Source organism: Leptonychotes weddellii, chromosome 12, assembly GCF_054177405.1.
Source record: "Leptonychotes weddellii isolate Sample4059 chromosome 12, ASM5417740v2, whole genome shotgun sequence".
Classification (NCBI taxonomy): domain Eukaryota; kingdom Metazoa; phylum Chordata; class Mammalia; order Carnivora; family Phocidae; genus Leptonychotes; species Leptonychotes weddellii.
The window spans coordinates 66,319,065-66,344,040 of record NC_138380.1 but is presented as its reverse complement, the minus strand read 5'-3'; the positions used below and the strand labels follow the sequence as shown (position 1 = coordinate 66,344,040).

The 24,976-nt window shown below is 39.1% G+C and overlaps 1 protein-coding gene across 10 annotated transcripts in view; it reads left to right on the top strand.

Moving 5' to 3' along the window:
* Positions 1–383: 383 nt before the first annotated feature.
* The window catches only part of CLDN12 (claudin 12), an 85,109-nt gene continuing 60,516 nt past the window's right edge, over positions 384–24,976 (top strand). Inside the window, exons 1-4 of one of the 10 annotated variants that reach the window (XM_081800553.1) lie at positions 431–539; positions 1,782–1,873; positions 7,405–7,867; positions 19,454–19,546. In XM_081800553.1, coding sequence (XP_081656679.1) covers positions 7,438–7,867; positions 19,454–19,546 — 523 coding nt within the window. In that variant the 5' untranslated portion in view covers positions 431–539; positions 1,782–1,873; positions 7,405–7,437. Of the gene's footprint in view, positions 540–1,781; positions 1,874–7,404; positions 10,741–19,453; positions 19,547–24,976 lie in introns of those variants that run through there. The other 9 variants (XM_081800554.1, XR_014139365.1, XM_081800556.1 and 6 more) reach the window with 9 other exon arrangements.

The following is a 24,976-nucleotide window of genomic DNA, read 5'->3' as shown; positions in this document are numbered from 1 at the left end:
GTGTCCATTGTACTATTCAAGCTATCTGTATCTTTGAACATTTTCACAGTCAGTTCTAGAGTTTGAGCTTTTCTACTTTGTGCCTTGGTAAATACTTTGTGGAAAAAAGTATTTAAGGATTTTTGCTAACAAACCTTCCGGGGAGATCACATTTAGTAGTAAATATTTACTTGGGTACCCAACCTGAAACTATTTTTAGTTTTGTTTCGTTCAACTTTTTTTTTTTTTAAACACCTGTAACCCAAATCTGGAAGGACCTGAAGGTGCAAGGGGAGTAAGGGGGCCAGGGGCCAGGGAGAAAGAAAGGCAGAAGGTGATCGCAGGATGTTGCCTGCGGCCGGCGGCCCAGTGGCTTCTGGGAATTGTAGTCTCCCAGTCATCCAGGGCATTCCTGATTAGGGCCTCGGGAAAACCTGACTACGCTCCCAGAAGCCTCCGGTGCGGCTCGCTGGGAACGCACTTCCTGGGACGCTGCGAGGGAGACGCTCTAAGAAGCTTCTCAGTGTGGGCGAGTGAAATGTCTTGGATGTGAGAAACAGGTAGGTGTGGTCAGGAATCTGATTTTTTGGGTCTTTTGCATAAGTCGTTGAGGATTTTGTGTAAAATAGCTAAATCGAAGGGAATTAGGGACACTGAAAACTGTTGACCCTACATCTGTGGACGTGAAAATTGAATGAGGAGGTATTTGATCAGGCTTTTAAAAAATTGTGTACACAGGAGTGTGGAAATGTCGAGGTGTCTTGCCGGAGCAGCCGAGGGCTTGGGCTTGGCCAGCGGGGTGTGCGGTGTGGAGCTGCAAGTTGCTATTTTTGAATCACCAGTTGGTTGTGTAATGATGACCTGCTCGCGGTTCAAACCCACTCAGTGTTGCAGGGATGGGTTTGTTCTGAGAGCGGTTAACAGTCAATGTTGCGGTCTCTTTCTATTGGCTCTAACCAGGAGAGCCCCCCCTCCTTTTTTTTCTTTCTTTCTGCTAGCTCTGTTGCTCCTAAGGACAGGGCTCGAAGAGAAGGAGAGGAGAGGAGGGGGAGTGCGGTTTGCTCTGGAAGCTTGGTTTGCTTTACTCTGAAGCCCAAGTTGTGTGTAATAGGCCTTGGGAGGGGCCGGTTACCACGTTAGAGAAAGGCCGGACTTGGTGACCCCACTTAAAATGAAAGCTCAGGGATCCTACTGTGTGTTTTTAATTGTAAAACGATTTTCCCTTAATTTGGAGTGAGCAGTTATGCTTGATACCAACTTAAGAAACATACATTTAGAAAAGAAAAATCATAATTTGAAATCTCTTCTGTGCAGACTGTTGAGGACAACATTCTACATAATAATAATGGGGCTAGTGATAAATGCCTTAATCCAGGAAGTTCTCTGGCGTTTATAAGTTTGCATCCTGCCTATTGTAATAAATAGTATTTGAAAAGGAAGTTGTTGGTGCCTAAAATAGATCTATAGACACATATTTAGATGGCAGGTTGAGCCATTGGTGGAACTGTAAACTCAAAAAAGCATCCTAGTTGCAAATTTTAGGATGCACAATGCATATCAACTTAGCCTAGTTTTGTTATCAGTGTCCTTTTAAAAGGTACAAAAGAAACAATGAGTTTCTTTTACTTCCAAGACAACTAACTGCACAGTGTTTCCTTGGGCCTCCTTATTCTTAGTTGTGAGTAGGCTCTAAAAAATCCATTGTGTGTGTGTGCACGCTCGCGTATGTGTATAACACACACATATATTTGTAATTTAAAGAAGTATTATATTAATTTAGGACATTTTTCCTATTTCTTTAGGCCCAGATCATCTCTACTGTCTATTCAGATGTGCATATATTTCTTCCCTAAGTTGATTAAAGTTGTTTTACATCTGTCAAGTACCTCAAAGAGTAAGTACATTCTTTGATTTTACTCCTTTTCCTTTTTCCACCATATATCAGATGGCATGTTTTTCTCTTGTTCAACAAAATGAAGTTATAAGATAGACTTCCCTTGTGAGAGCAATGATTGATAACCTGTAGTTTCTAAGAAAACTCCAATTACAGGTGGAAGGGACTGCTAGTCTTACCATCAAGAAGTAATGTAGCTGCTGTTACACATGTCTTCTATAGCTATTCCTGGGATTGTCCCAGAAAAAATTACATAGTGATTGGTCTGTGAATTCCTAAAGCTGTTAGCCATTATTCCTGCCTCGGACTTCTTTGAATGCTATTCAAAACTACAAAACAGGTATCTTTTTGAAAATACTTTTAGTTGAAAATGATATATTTGATAACTTTAACTGTGTACCGAATTTTATCCATCTACTTCTGAAAGTCACCATGGAACAGATAGATGACAAATGTGAAGTGCTTGTTTTGAAACAGAGTCCTTATATGATTTGGTCAGTAACTGCTCCATAGAGAATGCTCTGTTATTATTGTTACATGGCTGTAATCATCTGTGATTGATTGCTGAGACCCAGAAGAAAAGCACATTCCTAGCTAAAGAAAGTAAATAAGCCTAATAATAATCATTATAAATTTAAATTTCTTACCATACTCTGTTTTACAAAGGGCTTTACTATTCATGATCTTATAGATACCTTGGGGGACACTTTACTCTTGAGATATTTGAGGTTCAGAGGACATAGATGACTTGCCCAGTTTGTAAATGGTAGGTTGTGACTGGCATTTGGGTCTCTGGTTGCCTGGACTGTAGTACCAAGTTGCCTCTCACATGGAAACAACAAGCCCAGACATCTATATATTTGACCCAGCTTAAGTCTGTTGCCTAGTTAGTGTTCAAGAGTACTACTTAGATTTGTTGGATTAGTGTGTTCTTAACCTGGCATATTTTCTACAGTCCCTAATAAGGGATTTTCATATGGCAAAAAGATGTTTATCTTTTTTCTCCATTGCTATATTAAAAAGAAAATATAAATACAAATATAGTAAATTGTTCTGCTTTAAAAAATAGTTTTGCTTTGATAAACAGGCATTAATTTGATATATTAACCTGTTAATAAAAAGGGGGTATATCCAGTAGTAACAAGCCTATTGAGTTGAAAACATGAGGATCAACACAGGTACAATTGATTGACTCCTTGGCCACTGTGAAAGTTAACCAGTGTTGCCAAACTTAGTTATGCATTTTTGGAAGAATAGTCTTTATGTAAATACTTGGGAATCGCCTCAGTTTTAGGGGAATTTTTTAGGGGAAGAAAATCACCTTTGTTTTAAAAAATGGGAGAGACTGGCCAATAAAGTGGAAAGTGGAGGGCATGGTTTAGAAGCAACTTGGAAGCTTCAAAACGTAAGATATGAATGAATGAATGAATGATAACAGAGCAGATTTGTAACTTTCTCTCTGGATCCTGACCATACCCATATGGAGCTTACATTTGTTTCTTTGTTTGTTCAGTTATTTAACAAATAATCGAGTGCTTTATGTGTACCAGTGTGGGACACAGTGAATAAAAGAGAAGGCTTTCTGTCCTCCTGGAATTCAGACTAGTGAGAAAGATAAATACTGAACAAGGAATTATAAGCATAATCACTGCTCCCAAAGAGAAGGTGCAAAGGTGATTTCAGAGCATTTAACCAGGGCTGGGGAAGGTAGGGGATCAGGGAAGAGAGAACAGGTTTAGGGCCAGCCTCCCTGAAAATTAGAAAAATGAATACCTTTTGGGTAAGCAAAGAATAGAATGGAATTAAGAAAGTTCTAGAAGGAAGAATAGCATGAAGTAAAGCCCTTAGCCAAATTTAAAAGTGCCAAATTTGAAGACTGAAAAGAAAAGTAATATGACTACATAGTCTGTAACATGTTAGATGGGAGAGTGACACATAAGGAAATTGAGAATTTGACAGGAACTGATGGTGGGATTTGAAACTTTGGAAACTATGAAGTTTTAAAATTTAGAAACTATTCTGAGGGAAATAAGAAGGCATTGAATGTGAGAAATGTAGTGAATGTGAGAAATGTGGCTCAGCTGGTGGAGCATGCAACTCTTGATCTTGGGATTATGGGTTTGAGCCCCACGTTGGGTATAGAAATTACTTAAAAATAAAATCTTAAAAAGGAAATATAGTGAAATAATCAGATTTGCATTTGAAACAAGTTATTTTGGATTAAAAGTTAATTGGCATAGGACAAGAGTAGAGATCTTTCACCTTCTTAATATGAACAAATCCTAACCTGAGAGCATTATTTTCAGTTTTAAATCACTAAACATACTCCATCTCCCAACTATCCCTATAAAATGATACTTCATCCCTCTAGTGAGATATATGACTTATCAAATCATGCAGATGTGGAGTTAAGAACAGATCATAAAAAGGAAAGTAGCCAAAGAAGGTTAAAAAGAACAGGGACATTAATTCCAGCACTGAGGTTGAAATTAGCTAAAGAAGTGAGGTTAATAGTATTTCCCTTCTGAAAAAATGCCATGGTATCCTTGTTGACTGTGTAAATTAGGACTTTTAGTCAATCTCTGGGCTCTGAGCTAAGAATGCTTCAGTAAAAGCAAGTTCAGGGGACTGATAGAACATTTGTGTTGATTTGATGCAGGATAAGTTCGAACACACTTGATCCTGAAGTAAATATTGACCCACCTCTGTTCATTAGTGTCATTTGATAGTCTATAATCTAAGAACTACAGGAATTTATTTATAATAAGTCATTCATTCTGATCTTGTTTCTCATTCCCTTTTCATTGTAGGAATTAGTGGTACAAGGCAGCTTGATTGGAGAAATCTCAGTATTTCTGATACTCCCAAGTTTTTTACCCCTATCTGTGAAAGCAAGAGAAATTTATGATTGGGTTAGGACTCTGAGTATGTCGCCTGAAGGGGTTCTGAAGCTTTGAGAGAAACAGAGGGAACCTTTTTCTTATGTCTTTACAGCTTTAATCAAATCATTATTCTCTTTCCTTGCTCAGTTTTTCTCTAACCCTGGGTGATACATTTTTTATGAACAGGTACCTTATTGGTTCACTTTGCTTAATATCTAACAATTATCCTTTGACATGTAGTGATCATACAATTGATTCACTCTCAGCATATTGACTTCTCATAGAACAGCATATTCTTTCCCTCAGTCTTATTGTTAACACATTGGAGCAAGGTCCAGATCTTAGTGGCTTCAGTGTCCCTCCAGGGCCTAACAGTATTTTGCATGTGCTGGATACTCAGTAAATACCTGAGTTGAATGAATTGATTCATTGAATGAATTATTACTTGGTAATAGCTACTTCCTTGTCCAATTCTACATTATCAATAGCCTACCTTTGTGAGTTACTGTGGTCTTGGAACAGTGCCCAGTACTCATTTATTCAAATATTCCTAGAATGACTTACGTGTTGGGCACTGTGCAAGTTGCTAACAGTGTATGGGGGAGACAGACAGGTAAATGAGCAAAAGCCAGTAAGAAGCTGCATTTTGGAGCTTGACATCATTAGTAGCCTTTTCCAGTGTAAACATCCTCAAACCTGCACCATAGTTTCCATTGCTGGAACAAGGTAGTTTGATTGCTAAAATTAAGCAAGACAGTTTTTCTCCCCATTTTGCATGAAAAATATAAATTAGGACTATAATTATTTTGTTTTCATATGTAAACAGTATATTTGTAAGTAATTGCTACTTCTGGTAATATTGACAGAAGACAACATGATAAACAAGTAGTAAACTAATATTAATGGAGAAACTTAGAACTAATTATGCTTAACTTGAGGACTTTGAAAAATGGTTCACTTGTGCTTAAACTGATTTTATATTGTACAGTTATATAGGTATGTATGTGTAACTACATATTTTCTGCTAGTAAAATTTTTCCTAGTTTACATGATCAGATTAAATATGCAAATATGTTGTTTTCTAAAGAAAAAAAAATGTACCTTCCCATTCAGACACATTTAATCAAGTCCTAACCCAGTTTAGCATTTTGATCTTCTTTCTGGCCCCTGAACTCCTGGAAATGCTATTCCACCATCGCAGCAGATAATATTTGACTCTGCAGAGGATCATGGGTACTCTGAACACATACTGTATTCAGAAACAATAATATTCTCAACCTTGCCCCTTCATCATGATCTGACTAAAAGAAGTAAATGTGCTACCTTAAGTAGTCTGTTGTGTTGCCTCATTGGGGGCGTGATAGAAGGCAGAGAAAATATACTTGGGTGGTGTTTGGAGAGTGAGTTTCAAACTCTTAAACTAAAGCTGAATAAGATATTGGTCTTTATACTTTGTCATATGCAGAAAAAGAACACAGTCTTTTAATTTGGAATGAGAGAAAGGCCTGGCTACTTTTTTTCTTTTTCTTACAATAGCGTTAATAGAGATAGGTTGTCGTTACCTCAGGAATGTGAGCAGTAATGATATAATAACCAATAACCACAAGTGTAATAACCGGAAAAGCATGCAAGTCATCTTGAATCAGCCAGGAAGTAGTTGAGTAGAATCATTTCAGGGATCTTTGTTCTCTTTTCATTTGACTAATTCAATGGAGAGGAGTTCATTTACATTTTGTAATTATCCAGTATGCCTAGTATATAGGAATGAGATGTTGCTTTTTCTTATTTAACATTTATTCAGCAAATGTTCTTTAAACTGCTCCAGTATGCCAGGCACTGAGCTGGTCACTGAGTGCTAAGAAGTAGTTAACACTTGAAGTGCTCTTAAAATGTGCCAGACATGTTTTAAGCAGTGGACAGTGTATTAACTCACTCAATACTTAACTCTGTGAGGTAGGTACTGTTATTTTTGCCATTTTACAGATGAGGAAAAGGAATCACAGAGTTCTGTAGCTGACCCAAGGTCACTTGGCTAGTAAGGGAGGAAGTGGGGATTAGAACCCTAGCAGTCTGGCTCAGGGTCCTCCCTCAGCCAGTCTGCTGTCCTGTGATCCTTCTTTCTCTACGTCTTTGTCTTTTATGAGCCACCTTCACCGCAGCTGCATGCTAGTTTCATTTTCCATTTGCATGAGCACGGGGGGCTGAATTTGTGTTGCGTGTTGTTGACGGTTGATGAGTGCTCTGACCTTATATATTTGAGTGGCTGACACATGAAAGTATTTGGTAGATGTGTGTTGAATGAGTGATTATTGACAATTGAGAGACTTTCATATGTGATGTTAAAAGGATTTGAAATTATTTTGATTGTTCCTCTGCTTTGCTGGGAAGTAAAATACTCATGTCCAAAGACTTTAGTTCTTTGGTTGCTACCTGGCCCGGCCACTGGTAACCAAGCATATGTGAGCGCGCCTGCGCTCTGGGGTCACAGGCACATGTGTTTATGTGCCTTCATATTGTACGTAGGAACCAGGGACAGACTTTGCCTCTTTGCATTGACATCATTAGTTGTGCTGCCAATCAGCACCACCCTTCCTGCTCTGCTCTCCTATTGTCCCCTCATGATTTGTCCTCTTGTGTGTCACCCCCCAGTCTGACTGACGGTGCTGCACAAGCCTACCTGCCATGGGCTGTCGGGATGTCCATGCAGCCACAGTCCTCTCCTTCCTGTGTGGAATCGCCTCGGTAGCAGGCCTCTTTGCGGGGACTCTGCTTCCCAACTGGAGGAAATTACGACTGATCACATTCAACAGAAACGAGAAGAATCTGACTGTGTACACTGGCCTGTGGGTGAAGTGTGCCCGATATGATGGGAGCAGTGACTGCCTGATGTATGACACTACTTGGTACTCATCAGTTGACCAGCTGGACTTGCGGGTCCTCCAGTTTGCCCTGCCTCTCAGCATCCTGATTGCGATGGGTGCCCTGCTGCTCTGCCTGATCGGAATGTGCAACACGGCCTTCAGGTCCTCAGTGCCCAACATCAAACTGGCCAAGTGTCTGGTCAATAGTGCAGGCTGCCACCTGGTGGCCGGGCTGCTGTTTTTCCTGGCAGGTACTGTGAGCCTCTCCCCTTCCATCTGGGTCATCTTTTATAACGTTCATCTGAACAAGAAGTTCGAGCCAGTCTTTACGTTTGACTACGCAGTGTATGTCACTATGGCCAGTGCTGGGGGCCTGTATATGACTTCCCTTCTGCTGTTTATTTGGTACTGTGCATGCAAATCTTTGCCTTCTCCTTTCTGGCAGCCACTGTACTCCCATCCTCCCGGTATGCATACCTACTCACAGCCCTATTCAGCACGCTCCCGCCTCTCTGCCATCGAAATTGACATTCCAGTAGTTTCACACACCACCTAATGGGGAAATTGTTAGTTCTCAGAGAAAACTTGTAGCCTCACATTTCCCTTGTACAAGGACCCGTATACATTTTCCTTTGTTTCTGACCAGTCAATGAAGCCAAATTTGTATGTCCTGGTAGAATGAAGTGCTGCTAGTTTTATGAAAAGTACATTATTTTAAATGTGAATCATTCCTTTTATCTTGCTTCTTATGCTAGAAAGATTTTTAACCTCTATATTGATATCTAATCAGTTATTCAAGTGGAAAGGGCCTGTGTCTCAGTTGAGGTAATTTAGAGCAACATGGTAAAGTAAAAAATGAAGACTAAGAGAGCCTATTGTACATGATCTTTATGAGTATTTTAGAATATGTATTGTCCTCTTTCTATAATACCTTACACTGGGAAAAAAGGGCAATTTCAAATATAAGAAATTTCTTTCAGGTAAGAGTAATATTTTAACAGTAGTCAGTCTACCAGCTTAAGGCTGTAACTTTTCTTACTTCTCTCTCGGGGCTAATTATATAAAACAGAGTTTCATATTTTGAAGATACTTTTCTTTTGTGCGTTCCTTATCTTCTACCTCATGGCAGTGTTTAAAAATAAAATGCATTTTAAGTGATGTCAGAGAGCATAAGCCTAACATTTTAAATAACTACTAGTATGGATACCATTTAACATAATTTTAAAAGTTAATGATTCTATAAATTGTATTATTAGAGTTAAAATGGGCCATGTGATGGATCGGTGCTTCCCCTCTGAGGCAGAAAAGCCTTTTTTTTTTTTTTCAGATAGCATCCACCAAGTAGTACTCAAGGTCCTGTATAATCTCTTAGTGACAAAGAGAAAGAAAGAGGCCCAAGTGGTGTATTCTCTTTGAGACTGTGGTAGGGGACAAGCATCTATTCTTCATTGACAACATCAGAGATTCATTCTGGTGGACTGCCTTTTGAATGATGAGTGAAGTAAGTTATGGCTTCACCATGACCACATTCACTCTTGATTCAGTTCCTGCCCTCGTCACTGATTATTTCCTTGAGCATATATCTTTGCTCCACACTTTAGTGGGTGCTATAGAGGATACATGAAAAAAGTATGAGATCCGATCCCATCCACTAAGAAATTTTAATATAACAAAGAAGATCAAACTGTTATCTAACAATAGGGAACAGTCTGACTTTATTGGCAGCTGGTCTTAATTTCTCAATCATTGATCCAGGAATATATTTCAACATGGCTTTCTGACAGGCTTATTGTACAATACCAGCAATATTCTGGAACTTAGAAATTCAATTCATTGGATCCTTTAGCACTTACCTTAGCCTAGACACTGTAATAACACTATATCAGATTCATGAGAATGGGCAAAAGTGGTAAAGAAATTAAATTGTTCCCTTTTCACCTCTGAAAGTATGATGATGTATTGAAGAGGGAGGAGTATTTAAAATCTCTTCTAATGGGGTAACATTTAGATGCACCTGCATTAACACTGAGATGAATGCTTAGAAATTCAGGGATATTGGGTCTTTACCCTCATGAATTTGAGCTGCTGACTTACTTGGTATAATTTGCTATATATTAGTATCATGTTCATAAGGATATTGTTTTATTAACCATTACAAATTTCACAAACCACTAGTTGCATGGTAAACAGATTATTCCTCTTTGCAAATTTGGATATGATTCTGGTACTTCTGTGGATGTAAGTGCTACTTTCCTTTTTTTCCTAATTACAGCACTGGTTTATGTATATAGCAAATAAATCCAGTTGTAGAATTTTTAAATGCCATCAGTATAAAGCATGCAAAACTCTGGGTTTTTTATTTACAGCTTCTGATTACCTTCAGTTCCATTCCTTTTTACTCCTCTCAGACGTAGCTGAATCTTGATCACTTCAAGACAATGGCAGGTAGAATTTTAAGATTAATTTCCTCCTTTGCTAATTAATATCAGTCCTCACTCTCACTAAATTTGTCCAGAAGTGTCAAGAATTTACCATCTTCCTGTTCTTAGTATCAGCAATGTTAAAGAAAAGTTGACTCAGCCATTAATACACTAGACAGATTTTAGTCCATGGGATCATAAATGTAAATGTGAAGCTTTTTCTGTAAGCATCTTTTGCAGTCTTTTCATAATCTGTAGCCTCAAATTAGTATTTACTATGGCTACATTAGGCAAAAGAAACAGATGTTTCCCTTATTGTCTTTAATATTTCAGATTTGCTCTCAATAGCTATTCTTCAAGGCCATCAAAGGAAAACAAGTATTTACAGTTCTTTTTAGTAATTTTTGAGCACTCATCAGGCTATCATTGTGATGGGGGATATGGATTTTTTTGTTGTTGTTGCTGCAAGTTATTAACGTTAAGGGCCTTTTACAGAAGCCAGCTTGAAACAACCTTAAATGTAGTATCATGCACCAGACTTGGTTTATCCAGCCATGAGAGAAAAAAAAAAAAAAACAACTCTGAGTTTACTTTACTTGTAATTATACACTATAAGAAATAATGTTTGTTGTAAGCTGCAATGTAAAACCTCAGTGAAACTGCACTGTACTTCTTGGTGTTTATTAAAAGATGTATTTTTACAAGTTTTTGTTTCTATCCTTTTCCTCAATGCTTTAAGGTAAAATATTTTAAGGGGCGCCTGGGTGGCTTACTTGGTTCAGTTTCTGACTCTTGATTTTGGCTCAGGTCATGATTTCAGGGCCATGAGATTGAACCCCATGTCAGGCTCTGTGCTGGGAGTGGAGCCTGCTTAAGATTCTCTCCCCTTCCTCCTCCCCCCGCTCACATGTGCACTCTCTCTCAACATAAATAAATCAATAAATAAAATATTTTGAGAAATGTTTCTCAAATATATGTAAATTGAAAAAGATACAGCCCCATTTAAAGCCCTACAGGATAGCAATTGAAAAGGAATTAGAAAACATGGATTTATTATTCCAGAAGCATCAAGACCTTTCATCCATTTCTAAGAGTAGTCCTAGGAATTCACTGGACTGTTTGAACATTCCACAAAAAAACACTGAGTGAAGTTGGTGTGCCAGATTTGCCTCATCAATGGAGTTTTCTAATGGTCTGTGTTCTTGAAAATTGAGAGTTCTCAAATGGTTAGGTAGGAGGGCCTTTCCTTACTCTTCAGAACATGAGGTTTCCAGGAGAGGTGGTCCTGATAGGTAAGTCACCTTAAAATTTCTGAAACTTGGGATGAGCTTTTAGTTTTTTGGATTGCAGCCTTCTCGGATAGTTCTCACATGCACTCCTCACTGAACCCCTGCTCTATGGTAGCACCTTAGATGGAAGAGCCATCCATTGCACTAGAAATCTGAAGCTGCTTCAGGTTGGACATCCCCAGCTGAATACGCTAACAATTCAGAGTCTGCCCCTCAGTTGGACAGGTTCATTGAGGGTGACTGTGTGCTAGAGAATCCGTTCATGCTAATCAAATTCAAAAGAGACTGATTTACCAACCAGAAATGATGAATACAGATTACTTACAAACACTATCCAAGAACTGTTTTTAAAAATATACCGTAGGGGCACCTGGGTGGCCCAGTCGTTAAGCATCTGCCTTCGGCTCAGGTCATGATCCCAGGGTCCTGGGATCGAGCCCCGCATCGGGCTGCCTGCTCAGCGGGAAGCCTTCTTCTCCCTCTCCCACTCCCGCTGCTTGCGTTTCCTCTCTCGCTGTCTCTATATCAAATAAAATAAAATCTTTTTAAAAAATAAATAAAAATTTGGCGCCTGGGTGGCTCAGTTGGTTAAGCGACTGCCTTCGGCTCAGGTCATGATCCTGGAGTCCTGGGATCGAGTCCCACATCGGGCTCCCTGCTCAGCAGGGAGTCTGCTTCTCCCCCTGACCCTCCCCACTCTCATGCTCTCTCTATCTCATTCTCTCTCTCAAATAAATAAATAAAATCTTTAATAAAAATAAATAAATAAATAAAAATAAAAATAAAAAATAAATAAAAATAGACTGTAAAACAGATTTCCTTCAAGAAAAAACTGATTCCAGTCCTGGGATAGGGAAAGTACAAGACAAGTTCAGCATATCTTGTTCTTCCAGAAAGTAAGGAAACACTCAAAGAATGATGGGGAGTTATCAAATTACATAGGAGCCAGCTTGAAGTTCCCACTGACCAAATCTGACAATCTGAGCATCAAAATAAACAGTAATGGGTTATAAGCTATTGAATAAAGCAAAACTCTGTGTGTCTATACTGATAGAAGTGGAAAGGAAGAAAAGCTGTTTGTTAGAGTAAAATACCAAGAAATAAATACAGAAAAAAAAGATGGAGTTAGGAAAACATCAATAGAACTAAAGCTGGTTGGTGAAAGCTTGATGAAAAATGGGATAAATATCCTGTAAATACTTAGTCTCAAAATTCTGCTCCACAAATGACTTGTTAATTTCAAAGGGAAGAATAGTAACTTTATAGTGGGTAAACTTGCCAGACACAGCTTTAACCAAGTGATCAAATTTATCACCGATAATAAGACCAACACCATTCACCTCCTGATATGATGCAGTAAGACCACACCATTGCTTTTGTGATGTTTCCATTAAAAAAATCCAAAAACATAGCTTGAGGGGCGCCTGGGTGGCTTAGTCAGTTAAGTGTCTGACTGGCTCAGGTCATGATCTCAGGGTCCTGGGATCGAGCCCTGTGTCGGGCTCCCTGCTCAGCAGAGAATCTGTTTGTCTCTCTTCCTCTCCCTCTGCCCCCCCCCTCCCCCCGTGCACATGTGTGCGCGCGGGTTCTCTCTCAAATAAGTAAAATCTTAAAAAAAAAAATACATAGCTTGAGATTAATTTTGAGGAAAGACGTGCAGCTTGTCACTTCCATTTTTGCTTTTTGCTTTCCTCTCTTTATCCTGCTGTCACTCTTCTTCAGTTTTATAAAAAAGCATAAAAACTTACTAAGTTGTCTCCAAAATACTGTGTACAGTAACTCTTTTAGGAGGGATTTTGAAGAGCTTGTGTTAGGTCTGAAAAACTAAAAAGGAAAGATCCCTTGCAGAAGAGCTGTAAATCAAAGTCACAGAACCACAGGACTCGGGTCTTTTTTTTTTTTTTTTTTTAAAGATTTTATTTATTTATTTGAGACAGAGAGAATGAGAGAGAGAGAGCACATGAGGGGGGGAGGGTCAGAGGGAGAAGCAGACTCCCTGCCGAGCAGGGAGCCCGATGCGGGACTCGATTCAGGGACTCCAGGATCATGACCTGAGCCGAAGGCAGTCACTTAACCAACTGAGCCACCCAGGCGCCCAGGACTCGGGTCTTAATTAGCTGTCCCATTTCCATCGATTAGGAAAATATCTTCAGTCCTAAGATATACTGACCTGTTAGCCTACGAGTCTCCCCTTGCTCCCCCTCCCCCACATTGGAGGAACCTTTCTAGGCGAAGGTCATTCCCCCTGTACCTGCTGGATGTCTCCCCACCCTCTAGTTTAGAAGGGCTGTGGAATTTGGGTAGAAAAAGCACAACTGTAGCCTGCCTAGTATTCATATCCAAATCTGATCTTAATGGGGAATTTGGGTTGGTTTGTTGTATTTTGTTTGGAAATATGCCAACCTTCAGACTGTTCTATAAAACAAATTCTTTTTTTTTAAAGATTTTTATTTATTTAACAGAGACACAGCGAGAGAGGGAACACAAGCAGGGGGAGCAGGGGAGGGAGAAGCAGGCTTCCCGCAGAGCAGGGTGTCCGATGTGGGGCTCGATCCCAGGACCCTGGGATCATGACCTGAGCCGAAGGCAGACGCTTAACGACTGAGCCACCCAGGCATCCCTATAAAACAAATTCTTAAGCAAATACTGAGGAAGAACATGAGATGGTGGATGAGAAAAAGAGAAAATTTTCCTTATTTTGTATGAAAAACCGATGTGACTGGGTACTGTTAGCAGGAATCTGGTATTTGGAATTTTGAGTGGTCCTTGTTCATTAAAATCCTCTGTAGAAAGAATGTATCTTCATGTCTCCAGAGTTTTACTTTATGGAAAAAGGTAACAGCCGCTGCTCATTAAGAGAAAAGGTATTATTGATACTTTAACTGTGTTATAACTAGTGGCCTCACTCCAAGATTCACTCTCAACAGTTTGAAAGGATACTTAGAGTAAATAAATCAAGATAATTCACTTAAATTTAAAAATAATTTTTGCCTCTACCCCCATGTTCCTTTTCTTGCCTTCACTCTCAGAACCTACTCCTGTGATCTGGAAGGTCCAGGTGGGAATTGTAGCAACAGAAGTTTGCTGTAGGATAGGACCCCCAGGTCCTATCAGCCCCCTCTAGGATAAGCAGGTGTCTAGGAATCCTGCCTTCCCCCTTGCTGGCCATGTGGACATGGGCTTTGGCTTAACTGGTCCCTCATGTCCTAGAGCTGCTAACCTGCTCCTGACTACTTCTGTTTTAAGAACTCAAAGGTCCAAGCGGATGCTGGAGCCAGGTGATACTGGCCAATTCTGCACATCTCTTCCCAGCTCTCTATCCCATGACATCATGTTGGTGGCTTGACACTGGCCATATTGGAAGTATGTATGTCACAGAAATTAGCAAATGCTACAAATTAGAGCTTTTCTTTTTTCCCTTTCTTTCAATTCGTTGAACTTCAGCCTAGTTGATTAAGAAATTTGTGATGATAGTGAGTGCTTAGAGCTGTAAAACTTCACCTGTGATAAAGGGACTCTCTGAAATAGACTTTTTTTTTTTTTTTAAAGATTTTATTTATTTGAGACAGAGAGAATGAGAGAGAGAGAGCACATGAGAGGGGGGAGGGTCAGAGGGAGAAGCAGACTCCCTGCTGAGCAGGGAGCCCAACGTGGGACTCGATCCCGGGACTCCAGGATCATGACCTGAGCCGAAGGCAGTCGCTTAACCAACTGAGCCACCCAGGTGCCCTGAAATAGACTCTTAACAGGTCTATCTCCAGTATTGCACTGTCTTCCTTTGCATCACCACTTCATCCTGTACACAGGTAACAATGAACCTAATAAAATGCAAATATGACCTAGCCTCTCCCCTACTTAAAATAATTCAGCAGCTACCCTTCAGAGCAGAATCTAAGCTCTTGCCTTAAGTTCGAATGGAAGGTCTCATACAGTAATACAGGGTACACCAAAGAATATAGAGCCAGCCAAAGTGAACTCCCTGGCATAGCACAATGACACAAGAGTTATCTGGAAGGGGATTTTATCCCCATGCCCATAGCTGATCAGACTTCTAGCGATTGTTTACACTAACAATATCTCCCAAGTCTAATGTGTAACAAAGAATGCAAATTCAATAATAAATAATAGGAAATACCCCTTTTCAGTGACTAGATTGGTCACATGCTTTATTCAAGGAACTTATATTTTGTATGTGATAGAGTAGCATGATGATAGCTAGCCTTTAAGATGGCCCCTAATGATCCTTGTCTTCCAGCATTCATACCTTTTTGTGGTCCCATGCCACTGAGCAGGGCTGACCTATGTTTCCAGTAACATTTTGCAGAAATGATAGCGTGTGATTTCTGAGGTTAAAGTCATAAAAGACATTGTAGCTTCTGGCTGTCCCTCTTGGATCACTTTCTCTGGAGGAAGCCGGCTGCCATGTTATGAAGATGTGGAAAACCCTATGGTTAATATAGGAGGATATCAATAGCCAGTACCAAACTGGCAGCTCTTGTAAGAGAGCCATGTTGAAAGCAGATTTCCTTAACCCCAGCCACGCCTTCAGGTGACTGCATTCCTGGCCAACATCTTGATTGCAACCTGATTGAGAGACCCCAAGCCAGAATCACCCAGCTAAGCTGCCCCCAACTTCCTGACCCACACTAACTGAAATAATGCTTATTGTTGTTTTAAGATGTTACGTTTGGGGCCTGTTATACAGCAATAGATGACTAATACAAAAAACATAGAGCAAATGCAGAGGACCAGTCTTTAAGAGTATTTGTTTTTATGCTGTGAAAAATATTGTGAACTTTCCTTGCTCACTATTAGAAAAAAATCTCTGTCATGACCCCAGATGCCCTTGAAAAGTGCTGAATGTTGCCCAAGTGTGGTAAAACAGTCTAATCTGAAGTGTGTATATAGGGAGTGGGAGGTGAGAAAGATCTGAGCTTAGTTTAGCAGAGCTCCTTCTAATTTTGGTTAGGTTGTGAGTGGCTACATTTGTTACCAGAGAAATAAACTGAAGAATAAACATACACAGAGTTTGGAATAGAAGTTAAATACATTTATAGTCAAATTAATCTGATGCACATAGTGGTTATGTTGTTTTATGGTTACCAGGAATAAATAAGCCATACTTATGAAAAATACATAACTTGTTTTTATCTAACCATCCAATTACATCCAGCTCTACTGGAAGAATACAAAACAGATAGTTGCCTATGCAGAAGAGGAAATAGCTGATTCTAAGACTCATCAGGCAGTTGAGATGACAAGTAATACCTCCCTCTAGTAAAAACAAATAGCAAGACAAAGAGCCTGTGGCAGGAGTCCTGAGAGAAGGGTTGCTAGAGGGAAACTGAATTGCAAAGACATTTCATTACAGTGAATATAATCTGATTGCTCTCAACACTTGCCCTGAAAAGGGCAATCAGCCTAAGGACACTGAGCTCCTTGGTTGGGTAATAAAAGGGATTCCAGGGAGACACTGTGACCTGAGTGGAGGGATGGCTCAGCAACGCAAAACGTCAAAAGCTAAATTTTCCTACTCTTTTTAGGTTGCTTCTCTCCCCACCGAGCTTGTCAAGCACTGAAGTGGAGAAAGTCATAAATGCTAAAGTGGATTGGAGGAAACTGGTAAATTTTCCCCAGGTAGAACCACAATGCCTGTGGACTTAAGAGCGCTTTGACAGAGAACAGAGTAGGAATTAAGGGAGTCCTAACACCTTGTGGTAGGTAGTTTAGCTCAAGTCAAGTGAAACCCTGTGTCCTTAGAAATGAAGCTGCAAAAGAATGATGAACAAAAATGCAGTTTGTTCAGAGAACAAAAGTATATGAGTGTTAAGGAAGTAAAGGAATCAAACTTTTAAGATTCTCCAAAGAGAAAAATGGCAAATAAAAAGAAAATCATCTCAGTCTTACGTTTTACTTAAAAAAACCAGCTACTGTCAGTCGCATATCAAGCAACTGGCAGCCTGTCTTTTTGTATTTATATATTTGCTTTTGTTTCTACAGATGCCTCTGAAATTTTTGTTAGAAGCAAAGTCACTAAGGTTGCCAAGAGAAATTTGCAATGCTTCCATGGTGGCATAGACATGAATCATGCCAACAGGGACAAATAAGAACACCCCTTTCCCCAATTCCCACTACATCTGTGCTTTTGGAAGGCATTGTGACATAAGGGCAGGACAGGCTTCATGGGCATGAGACCTGTGCTGCACACAAGGTCCTGTGCTCAGAAGGGCCCTGTCCCTGGTTTAATATTCTGTGGTCACTGTCTTGAAATTCTTAATTTTTGAACAAGGGGCACTACATTTTTACTTCGTGCTGGGCCCCAAAAATTATCTAGCCAGTCCTCCATGAGGTCACTGTGGGAAAGGCAATACACCAGTTTGGGGGCATGCAGATTTGGGATTAGACATCATTGTGAAAGAATGCAGATCAAGCACCTGGTACAGAATGCCTGGTTTTACTATGAGTATTATTCATGAAAGCCAAGTCTAGATCTCAGATCCCAACTGATGTTAGTGTTGGCCATAAAAATAAGTATCTTTATAAAAACATAGTTCTATTTTTGCTTTACATTTTAGAGGTGGTTATGGATTTACATTACCACTGCTGTCACTTTTGCTAGGATCCTCATGCCTTCTTATTACTTTACTTGGAGCCTTTAGTAGAGACTAAAAAAATTAATAATTTTCTTAAGTGTTAGCTACTTCATGTAGGGTAGTTATGTTTTTCATGATTCTACTGAGAAACAAGGAATTCAGTGATTCCTGATTCTCTAAGAAAACATGAAGGTGACTATATATACCATACTATTATGGTGTTATTTCTGATAGTCTGGGACAAAGGATTTTTCTACTCTCTCCACTATCAAAGCAGCAGGCCCCCTCTCTGGTTGAAGGGAATATAAATTTGAAAATGTATAAAGTGATCAAACAGGGCACCTGGGTGGCTCAGTTGGTTAAGTGACTGCCTTCGGCTCGGGTCATGATCCTGGAGTCCCGGGATCGAGTCCCGCATCGGGCTCCAGTCCTGCATTGGGCTCCCTGCTCGGCGGGGAGTCTGCTTCTCCCCCTGACCCTTCCCCTCTCATGCTCTCTGTCTCTCATTCTCTCTCTTGCAAATAAATAAAATCTTAAAAAAAAAAAATTAAAGTGATCAAATTGTTCATCTTTTAAGCCAGCCCCCAAATAACTGCAATCAGGGAAACATACTTATTCTTTACTTTGGAGAAAAGAGTGATATTGGAGCACCAATCAAACCTTAAGTACTACATTGAGCAGCTCAAGTTGTCCTTACTGTGGGGAGAAGACAGGGAGCCAAGATAGGTCCTGAAGGATTGAGATAATGTACCTCAAACCAACACATATGAGGTTGTATCTAAATACAGTAAATTCTCATTATTCATGGTAGTTATATTCTATCAAATCACAGTGAACACTGAATTAGTACTGACCCATTGCTCCTGGGATAAATAGAGAGTTAGTTTCCTGGAAACTTCTGGCCACAACATTTTCATCAGTCAATGACTACATAACCTTGTTTTATGTGTATGTCTGTTTAACACCTTATTTATCGTTGATTCATTAACATTGAATTCAAGGCCAATAGCACTATAACTCATGCCTGAGCAAAGCTTATCTAACACATGTGTTTTCTCCCTAAAGCATATAAGAACTTTCTTGTACTTTAGAATATTAGACAGCACTTAAGCACTATGTTTGAGGGTGCTTTTAAGCAGTAAAATCACCAATAAAAAACCCCAAAATGTGAAAAACCTGGCACTAAATAGATTGCAAAAAGGACACTTGTTTATGAGAGCTGTAAAAGAAGACAGTGTTATGCTTTTTGACCTCAGCTAGGAACGAGCAAGATGGGTCATTTGAATTTTTTGCTGCTCTACTTGTGTCCAGGAATGACCATGAAAGCTCATGAGTATTGATTTGGGGGTTACAAATAAATTTTACTGAGTAGGCAAATTTATAAATATGGAATCCATATGGAATCCATGTGTATATGGAAATTGAGACGGAGTGATTTCACTACCTTAGTGGACTTGAGAAAAAAAATCCAGTAGGTTTGTTAAGAGATGCACGCAGATAGGAGATCCAGCCGTCTTTCTCATCTCCTTTTCCAGAAAGATGCAGCAGAGAGCACCCTGGACATGGAGTCAGGAGAACTGAGATCTCTACAATTCTTCATCTTGGTCTTACCAGCTGGGCAACCTTGGGTAGGCATCTGAAACTCCATGTTCTTATTTCTCAGTTTCCACATCTGTATGTTGAGACCAAAAACATCTGTCTTCCTTCAAAGGGTGGTTGAGAGGGTCCAATGGATTTTTAAGTTCTGTACCATAAACCATAAGGTGTCATATTATGTATCAGAATCTTCCTTTGTAGATGGTTTATCTTCCCAGAAAAAACAAAAGCCAAGTCTATGCTAGTGTTTGGATTTGGATAATAAGTATGTTTCCATTCAAAATGCATTATGAGGGCACCTGGGTGACTTAGTTGGTTAAGCGTCTGCCTTAGACTCAGGTCGTAATCTCAGGGTCCTGGGATTGAGTCCCACATCGGCCTCTGTGCTCAGCGGGGAGCCTGCTTCTCCCTCTCCCTCTGCTCCTCCCCCTGCTCATGCTCTCTCTCTCTCTGTCTCAAATAAATAAAAAAAATCTTCAAAAACATTATGAATCCAAGGGGATATAATATAAGTATATTCTGGTTAAATTGTCCTTTCTAAGTAAGATAAAATAATTGAGCCAATAGTTTTAAGACCTACCCCTACTTCTAGGATTTTAGGGACAAATATGGGAGTGAAAATACTTGTGATGTAACAGTGTTGGGATGGGGGCAGTGAAAAGTTGACCCTACTCTGATGTGCAAGAGTTGGGGTGGATGAAGGAGACACTACAAAGGACCAAATCCTTGGTGATGGTTGCAAAGCATTTTTTTTTTTTTTAAGATTTTATTTATTTATTTGACAGAGAGAGACACAGCCAGAGAGGGAACACAAGCAGGGGGAGTGGGAGAGGGAGAAGCAGGCTCCCCGCGGAGCAGGGAGCCCGATGAGGGGCTCGATCCCAGGACACCGGGACCATTACCCAAGCCTAAGGCAGACGCTTAACGACTGAGCCACCCAGGCGCCCTGATGGTTGCACGACATTAAGAATATATTCAGTACCACTGAACCACTTAAAAATGGCTAACGTGGTAAATTTTTTATTATGTGTATTTTACTATAATAAAAAATTATAAAAAATAAAAAGTGAAAAACCAGTGGTGGGCTGGACTTGGCTGGCTGGAATTTGCTAGCCCCTGCCCTAGTAGATCATCATGGGGGGCATTCCACTTAGGAGACTGTTGGTCTGTAAGAGAGAAAGGGTCTGTTTTTGCACAGTTCTCCAATAATGTGAAGTAGAAGAAATTTTTTTTTTTTTTTAAAGGATCCAGCCCAGAGCTACTGCACTGTTCTTCCATCACATTAGGAAAAAGATGCAGCCCTAACCCTTGAGTTCTAGGGCAGGACATATGGAATATGCCGTGGTCCATGAAGAGTCATTCCTATTTCATCATCTGTAAGCTCTGTCCATCTGAAGGAGATGTATGCCAGAGCTGTGAGTGGGTCCCCCCAGACAGGGGACTGGGCACTGATGTCATTTCTAGCTTTTACAATTTGTCCACAAACTTAATAGGTAGATTTATTTTCTTCTTTTTAAAGTGGCTAAGGTTAAAGATATTTAATTTAGTTGAATTATAGATAGGCTAGAGAAAGTCGATAATAAGCTGTTAGTATTTTTTAAATGAACACCAAAAAAAGTAATTCTTCAGGAGAAAAATCAAATAAGGTATGTAAACCTGTTTTGAAAATTGTAGAATGTACCATGACCAGAAAGCATTAGGAATTGACTGGTATCTCTAGATAAATATGCTTACAAATATCACTTTGTTACCATAATTCCTTTCAAATGAAAGATTTTTAAAAAGTAGTTGCATCTTCAGGTTTGGTATGCCTGGCAATGCCAAACACATTAGTTTGCCAAGATGAGATTTTCTCAGCCCTTTTCATTATTATGATTTTATTTTATACTTGATATAAACCCAAATAAAAGAACAGCTATTTCTGAAACTTATCACCTAACACTGTTGATTCACTTTCCTGTTCAATTGGCATCTCCTACTTCTTTCTTTGATGAAGAAATTCTCAAACATTTATGTAACCCTGTGTCTACATGCAATTTTTATATTTGGAGCGCCTTAATCAGAAACTAAATATGGATTTCATTTCGATATTTGCCTTAGTAATTAGTTTATGAGAACATAAACAAGTAAGTGACATCTATTGCCTAATATATTTGTACTTATTTATTTTAGATCAACATAAAATATGTCACTTGAAGAAGAGCATTAGGAAATACTTGTGACAACATGGATTTTGATAAGCTGAATATTGTATAAGGTCTTAGGTTTCCCCGTGTATTCATACTTCTCAGTAGTAAGATCGCACCGAATTGTATCGTCATTAGCTTAAAGGACAATACAGGAGACATACAAAGCCCAGATTAAGAGGCACCTCTTCCTAGTGTGCTGTCATCCCGCCCGTCTCTTTCTAGGCGAACCCAGTGAATTTTTAAAACTATTCAACAGTAAGTCCTTGAAGGGTCACTCCATCCAGAGATATTTTACAGTTAATATGCCACTCCTAAAGATTGGAAACTGTTTTTTTTTTTTTAGATTTTATTTATTTATTTGAGAGAGAGAGAACACACATGAGCAGGGGGAGTGGGAGAGGGAGAAGCAGGCTTCCCGCTGAGCAGGGAGCCCGATGCGGGGCTCCATCCCAGGACCCTGGGATCATGACCTGAGCCGAAGGCAGACGCTTAACCCACTGAGCCACCCAGGCTCCCCAAGATTGGAAACTCTTAAGTTCTTCAAAATTAATCAGCAACAGTGGAATTTTAGGTATTATTCATGCTAGAAGTAAGATTCTTTGAAGCCTGAGTTTCTCCTGGAAACTCGCAAGTCAGACCATGTGAAACTACCCAATTTTAGTGCATTTTAGGCTAAAGCCTAGTCAAAGCATATGAAAATTTGTTGAGACTTCTTTATGGAAAAAATATTTTTTAAAAGATAATTTGAAGATTTTATGAAATGCTGTATTTTGCAGAATACTTTGTGATATGCAAAATAGTTCTTGTTTTAGAGCTGCACTGGGAAGCATGTATAAGTACCAATTATTTTAAAGCGAAAGGCCATATATGGAAAGTTTTTTCCAACCTTCAAATTCTCTTGATCTACCTGGCTATAGTTTAATTTTTGTGCAACAATTGTGACATCTGGTGGTGAAACTAAGTAATTCCACTGAAGGGTTTCACATGCTGTATTCCTTAAATTCTTTTTTTTTTTTTTTTTTTTTTATTTATTTGACAGAGAGAGACACAGCGAGAGAGGGAACACAAGCAGGGGGAGTGGGAGAGGGAGAAGCAGGCTCCCCGCAGGGCAGGGAGCCCGATGCAGGACTCGATCCCAGGACCCCGGGACCATGACCTGAGCCGAAGGCAGTCGCCTAACCAACTGAGCCACCCAGGCGCCCTCCTTAAATTCTTTTAATACGGGATCTTGCTATTCATACAATACTGTACAAATATCTTTGCATACTTAATCATAAGGGACAAAGACCAAGTAGTGGAATTCCTGAGTGAAAGGATGTATGTATTTAGAATGTTAATATTGTTAATTCACCATTCAAAGAAGTTTGTACCAATTTACACTTCCACTATGACTGGGAGTAGTTATTCACATCATCCCAACAATGTGTATTACCAAATGCATTCATTTTTGTTTTATTTTTAACTTCTATATAAATGGGGCAGTTCATCCTCTTATGGCTTTTTTTTCCTTTTTCTTTCTTCTGTTTTTTTTTTTTTTTTTTTTTTGGCCACTTGCATTTCATTTATCAGTGAGGTACCAGCCCACATCTTTATCCCATTTTTAGAAATGTACTGGTTCTTGAGCATGTTTTCTGTGTGCATGTATGTAAAAGGTTTTTGCGTATTGAGGAAGTTAGTCATATTTCTGTCATTTGCACTGAAAACATTTTTCCCTTTTGTCATTTATTGTTTATACTTTGTGATTGTTTTCTACTTTGTAACATTTTAAATTTTTATGTAGTCAGATATAACAATTTTTCCTTTTATAATTTTAATTTTATGTCATATTTTAAATGGGATATTGGCAAGATACGCAGAATTTTGCTTTTGTCTCTATACAATTCTCTACTACTTGAAGATATTAATATGAATGTGAATTATATTATAAAAATTATTTTAAGGGAATATTTCATACCATGGAAAGATAATTAGGATCTATAGTTAGCTGAAAAAACAAATTGTAAAATATAATCCCACTTTAGAAAATAAAAGAATGTTTATGCAAACAAAAAAGACTGTATGGAAATGCACCTAAATGTTAATGATCTCAGAGTTGAAGGATTTGAGTAACTTTTATTGTTTTATTTTTTATTAATTTCTATTTTTTAATCACTCTACAATGCACTATATTACTTTATGATTATAAAAAGTAAAAAAAATTATCAGAATTAATTCCTGTATATAGATTTCTATACAGTACTTTAAGTATGATTTCATATAGCTTATGTTTTATTCATGCAAAGGCCTAGCACTGCCCTTCTCTCTATTCCCCGCTCCACAGACCTATTTCATTCTTAAGAAGTTTGATTCATCAGACATTTCTTATAAAATAAGATGATATACTCCATTAATACTTTTAAAAAGAGAAATTTCTGGTTCCCGGAGCCAGAAGATAATTGGATACAAAAATATCTGACATGAAGGTTATTTCTTCCACCAAATTTCAGTCATGCAAGACCCTTAATCCTTAGATTTCTCTTCCATACTTGACTGATTTCATCTATATCTTATGTGGGATAAGTAGCAAATACTTCTGTTCTTTGAATTACTTAAAAATTATTTATATAATTATACTCACCCTGTTCCAGAAATAATTTAAAGTAGTAACAACTCACAAAGTTTAAAGCTAAATAAAATGTAGCCAGATGACGTAAAATATAAAATAAACAAGCAAAGAAATCAGAACAAAGAAAATAAGAGATAAAGAGTGATAAGATGAAATCTAGCCCTTAAGGATCAGCACTCTTCTTGAGGGTGAAATTAACCTTTCTAAGCAGCTCCCTCTCCACTACCACCCACCCCCTATGAAAGAGACTGGAGTTTGAAAAGGTCACGGTGTCCTGAGATTGAGGCCAGAGGGAAATTATTCAGGTGCAGGAGGTTTACCTGTGACAATAGCATAAACTGGGGCTTCCTGTGGGTCAAGAACAAAGCTAAACTCTTTAAGTCCTGGTTCTGTTTAATCTTCACAATAACCCCATTGTTAGGGGGGAACATTTATTCCTGCTTTCCAAGTTTCCACTTGACTCCCTGGGAGGGAAACAGAGGGGAGTAGTCCTTTGGGCTTCTCAAATTTGCCCCCTTAGTAATTCTTCCTCCTCTGGACGAGTTTGGGAGAATTGGTGAGTTTGAGAGAAGGAAGGGCAGCTGCAGCACCTTCCCCCGGGAAGGCTTGTTCTCCTGACTGGGAAGGTGGGGGTTTTCTCTGGCCCCCTGCGGACTAAGCTTGCTCTG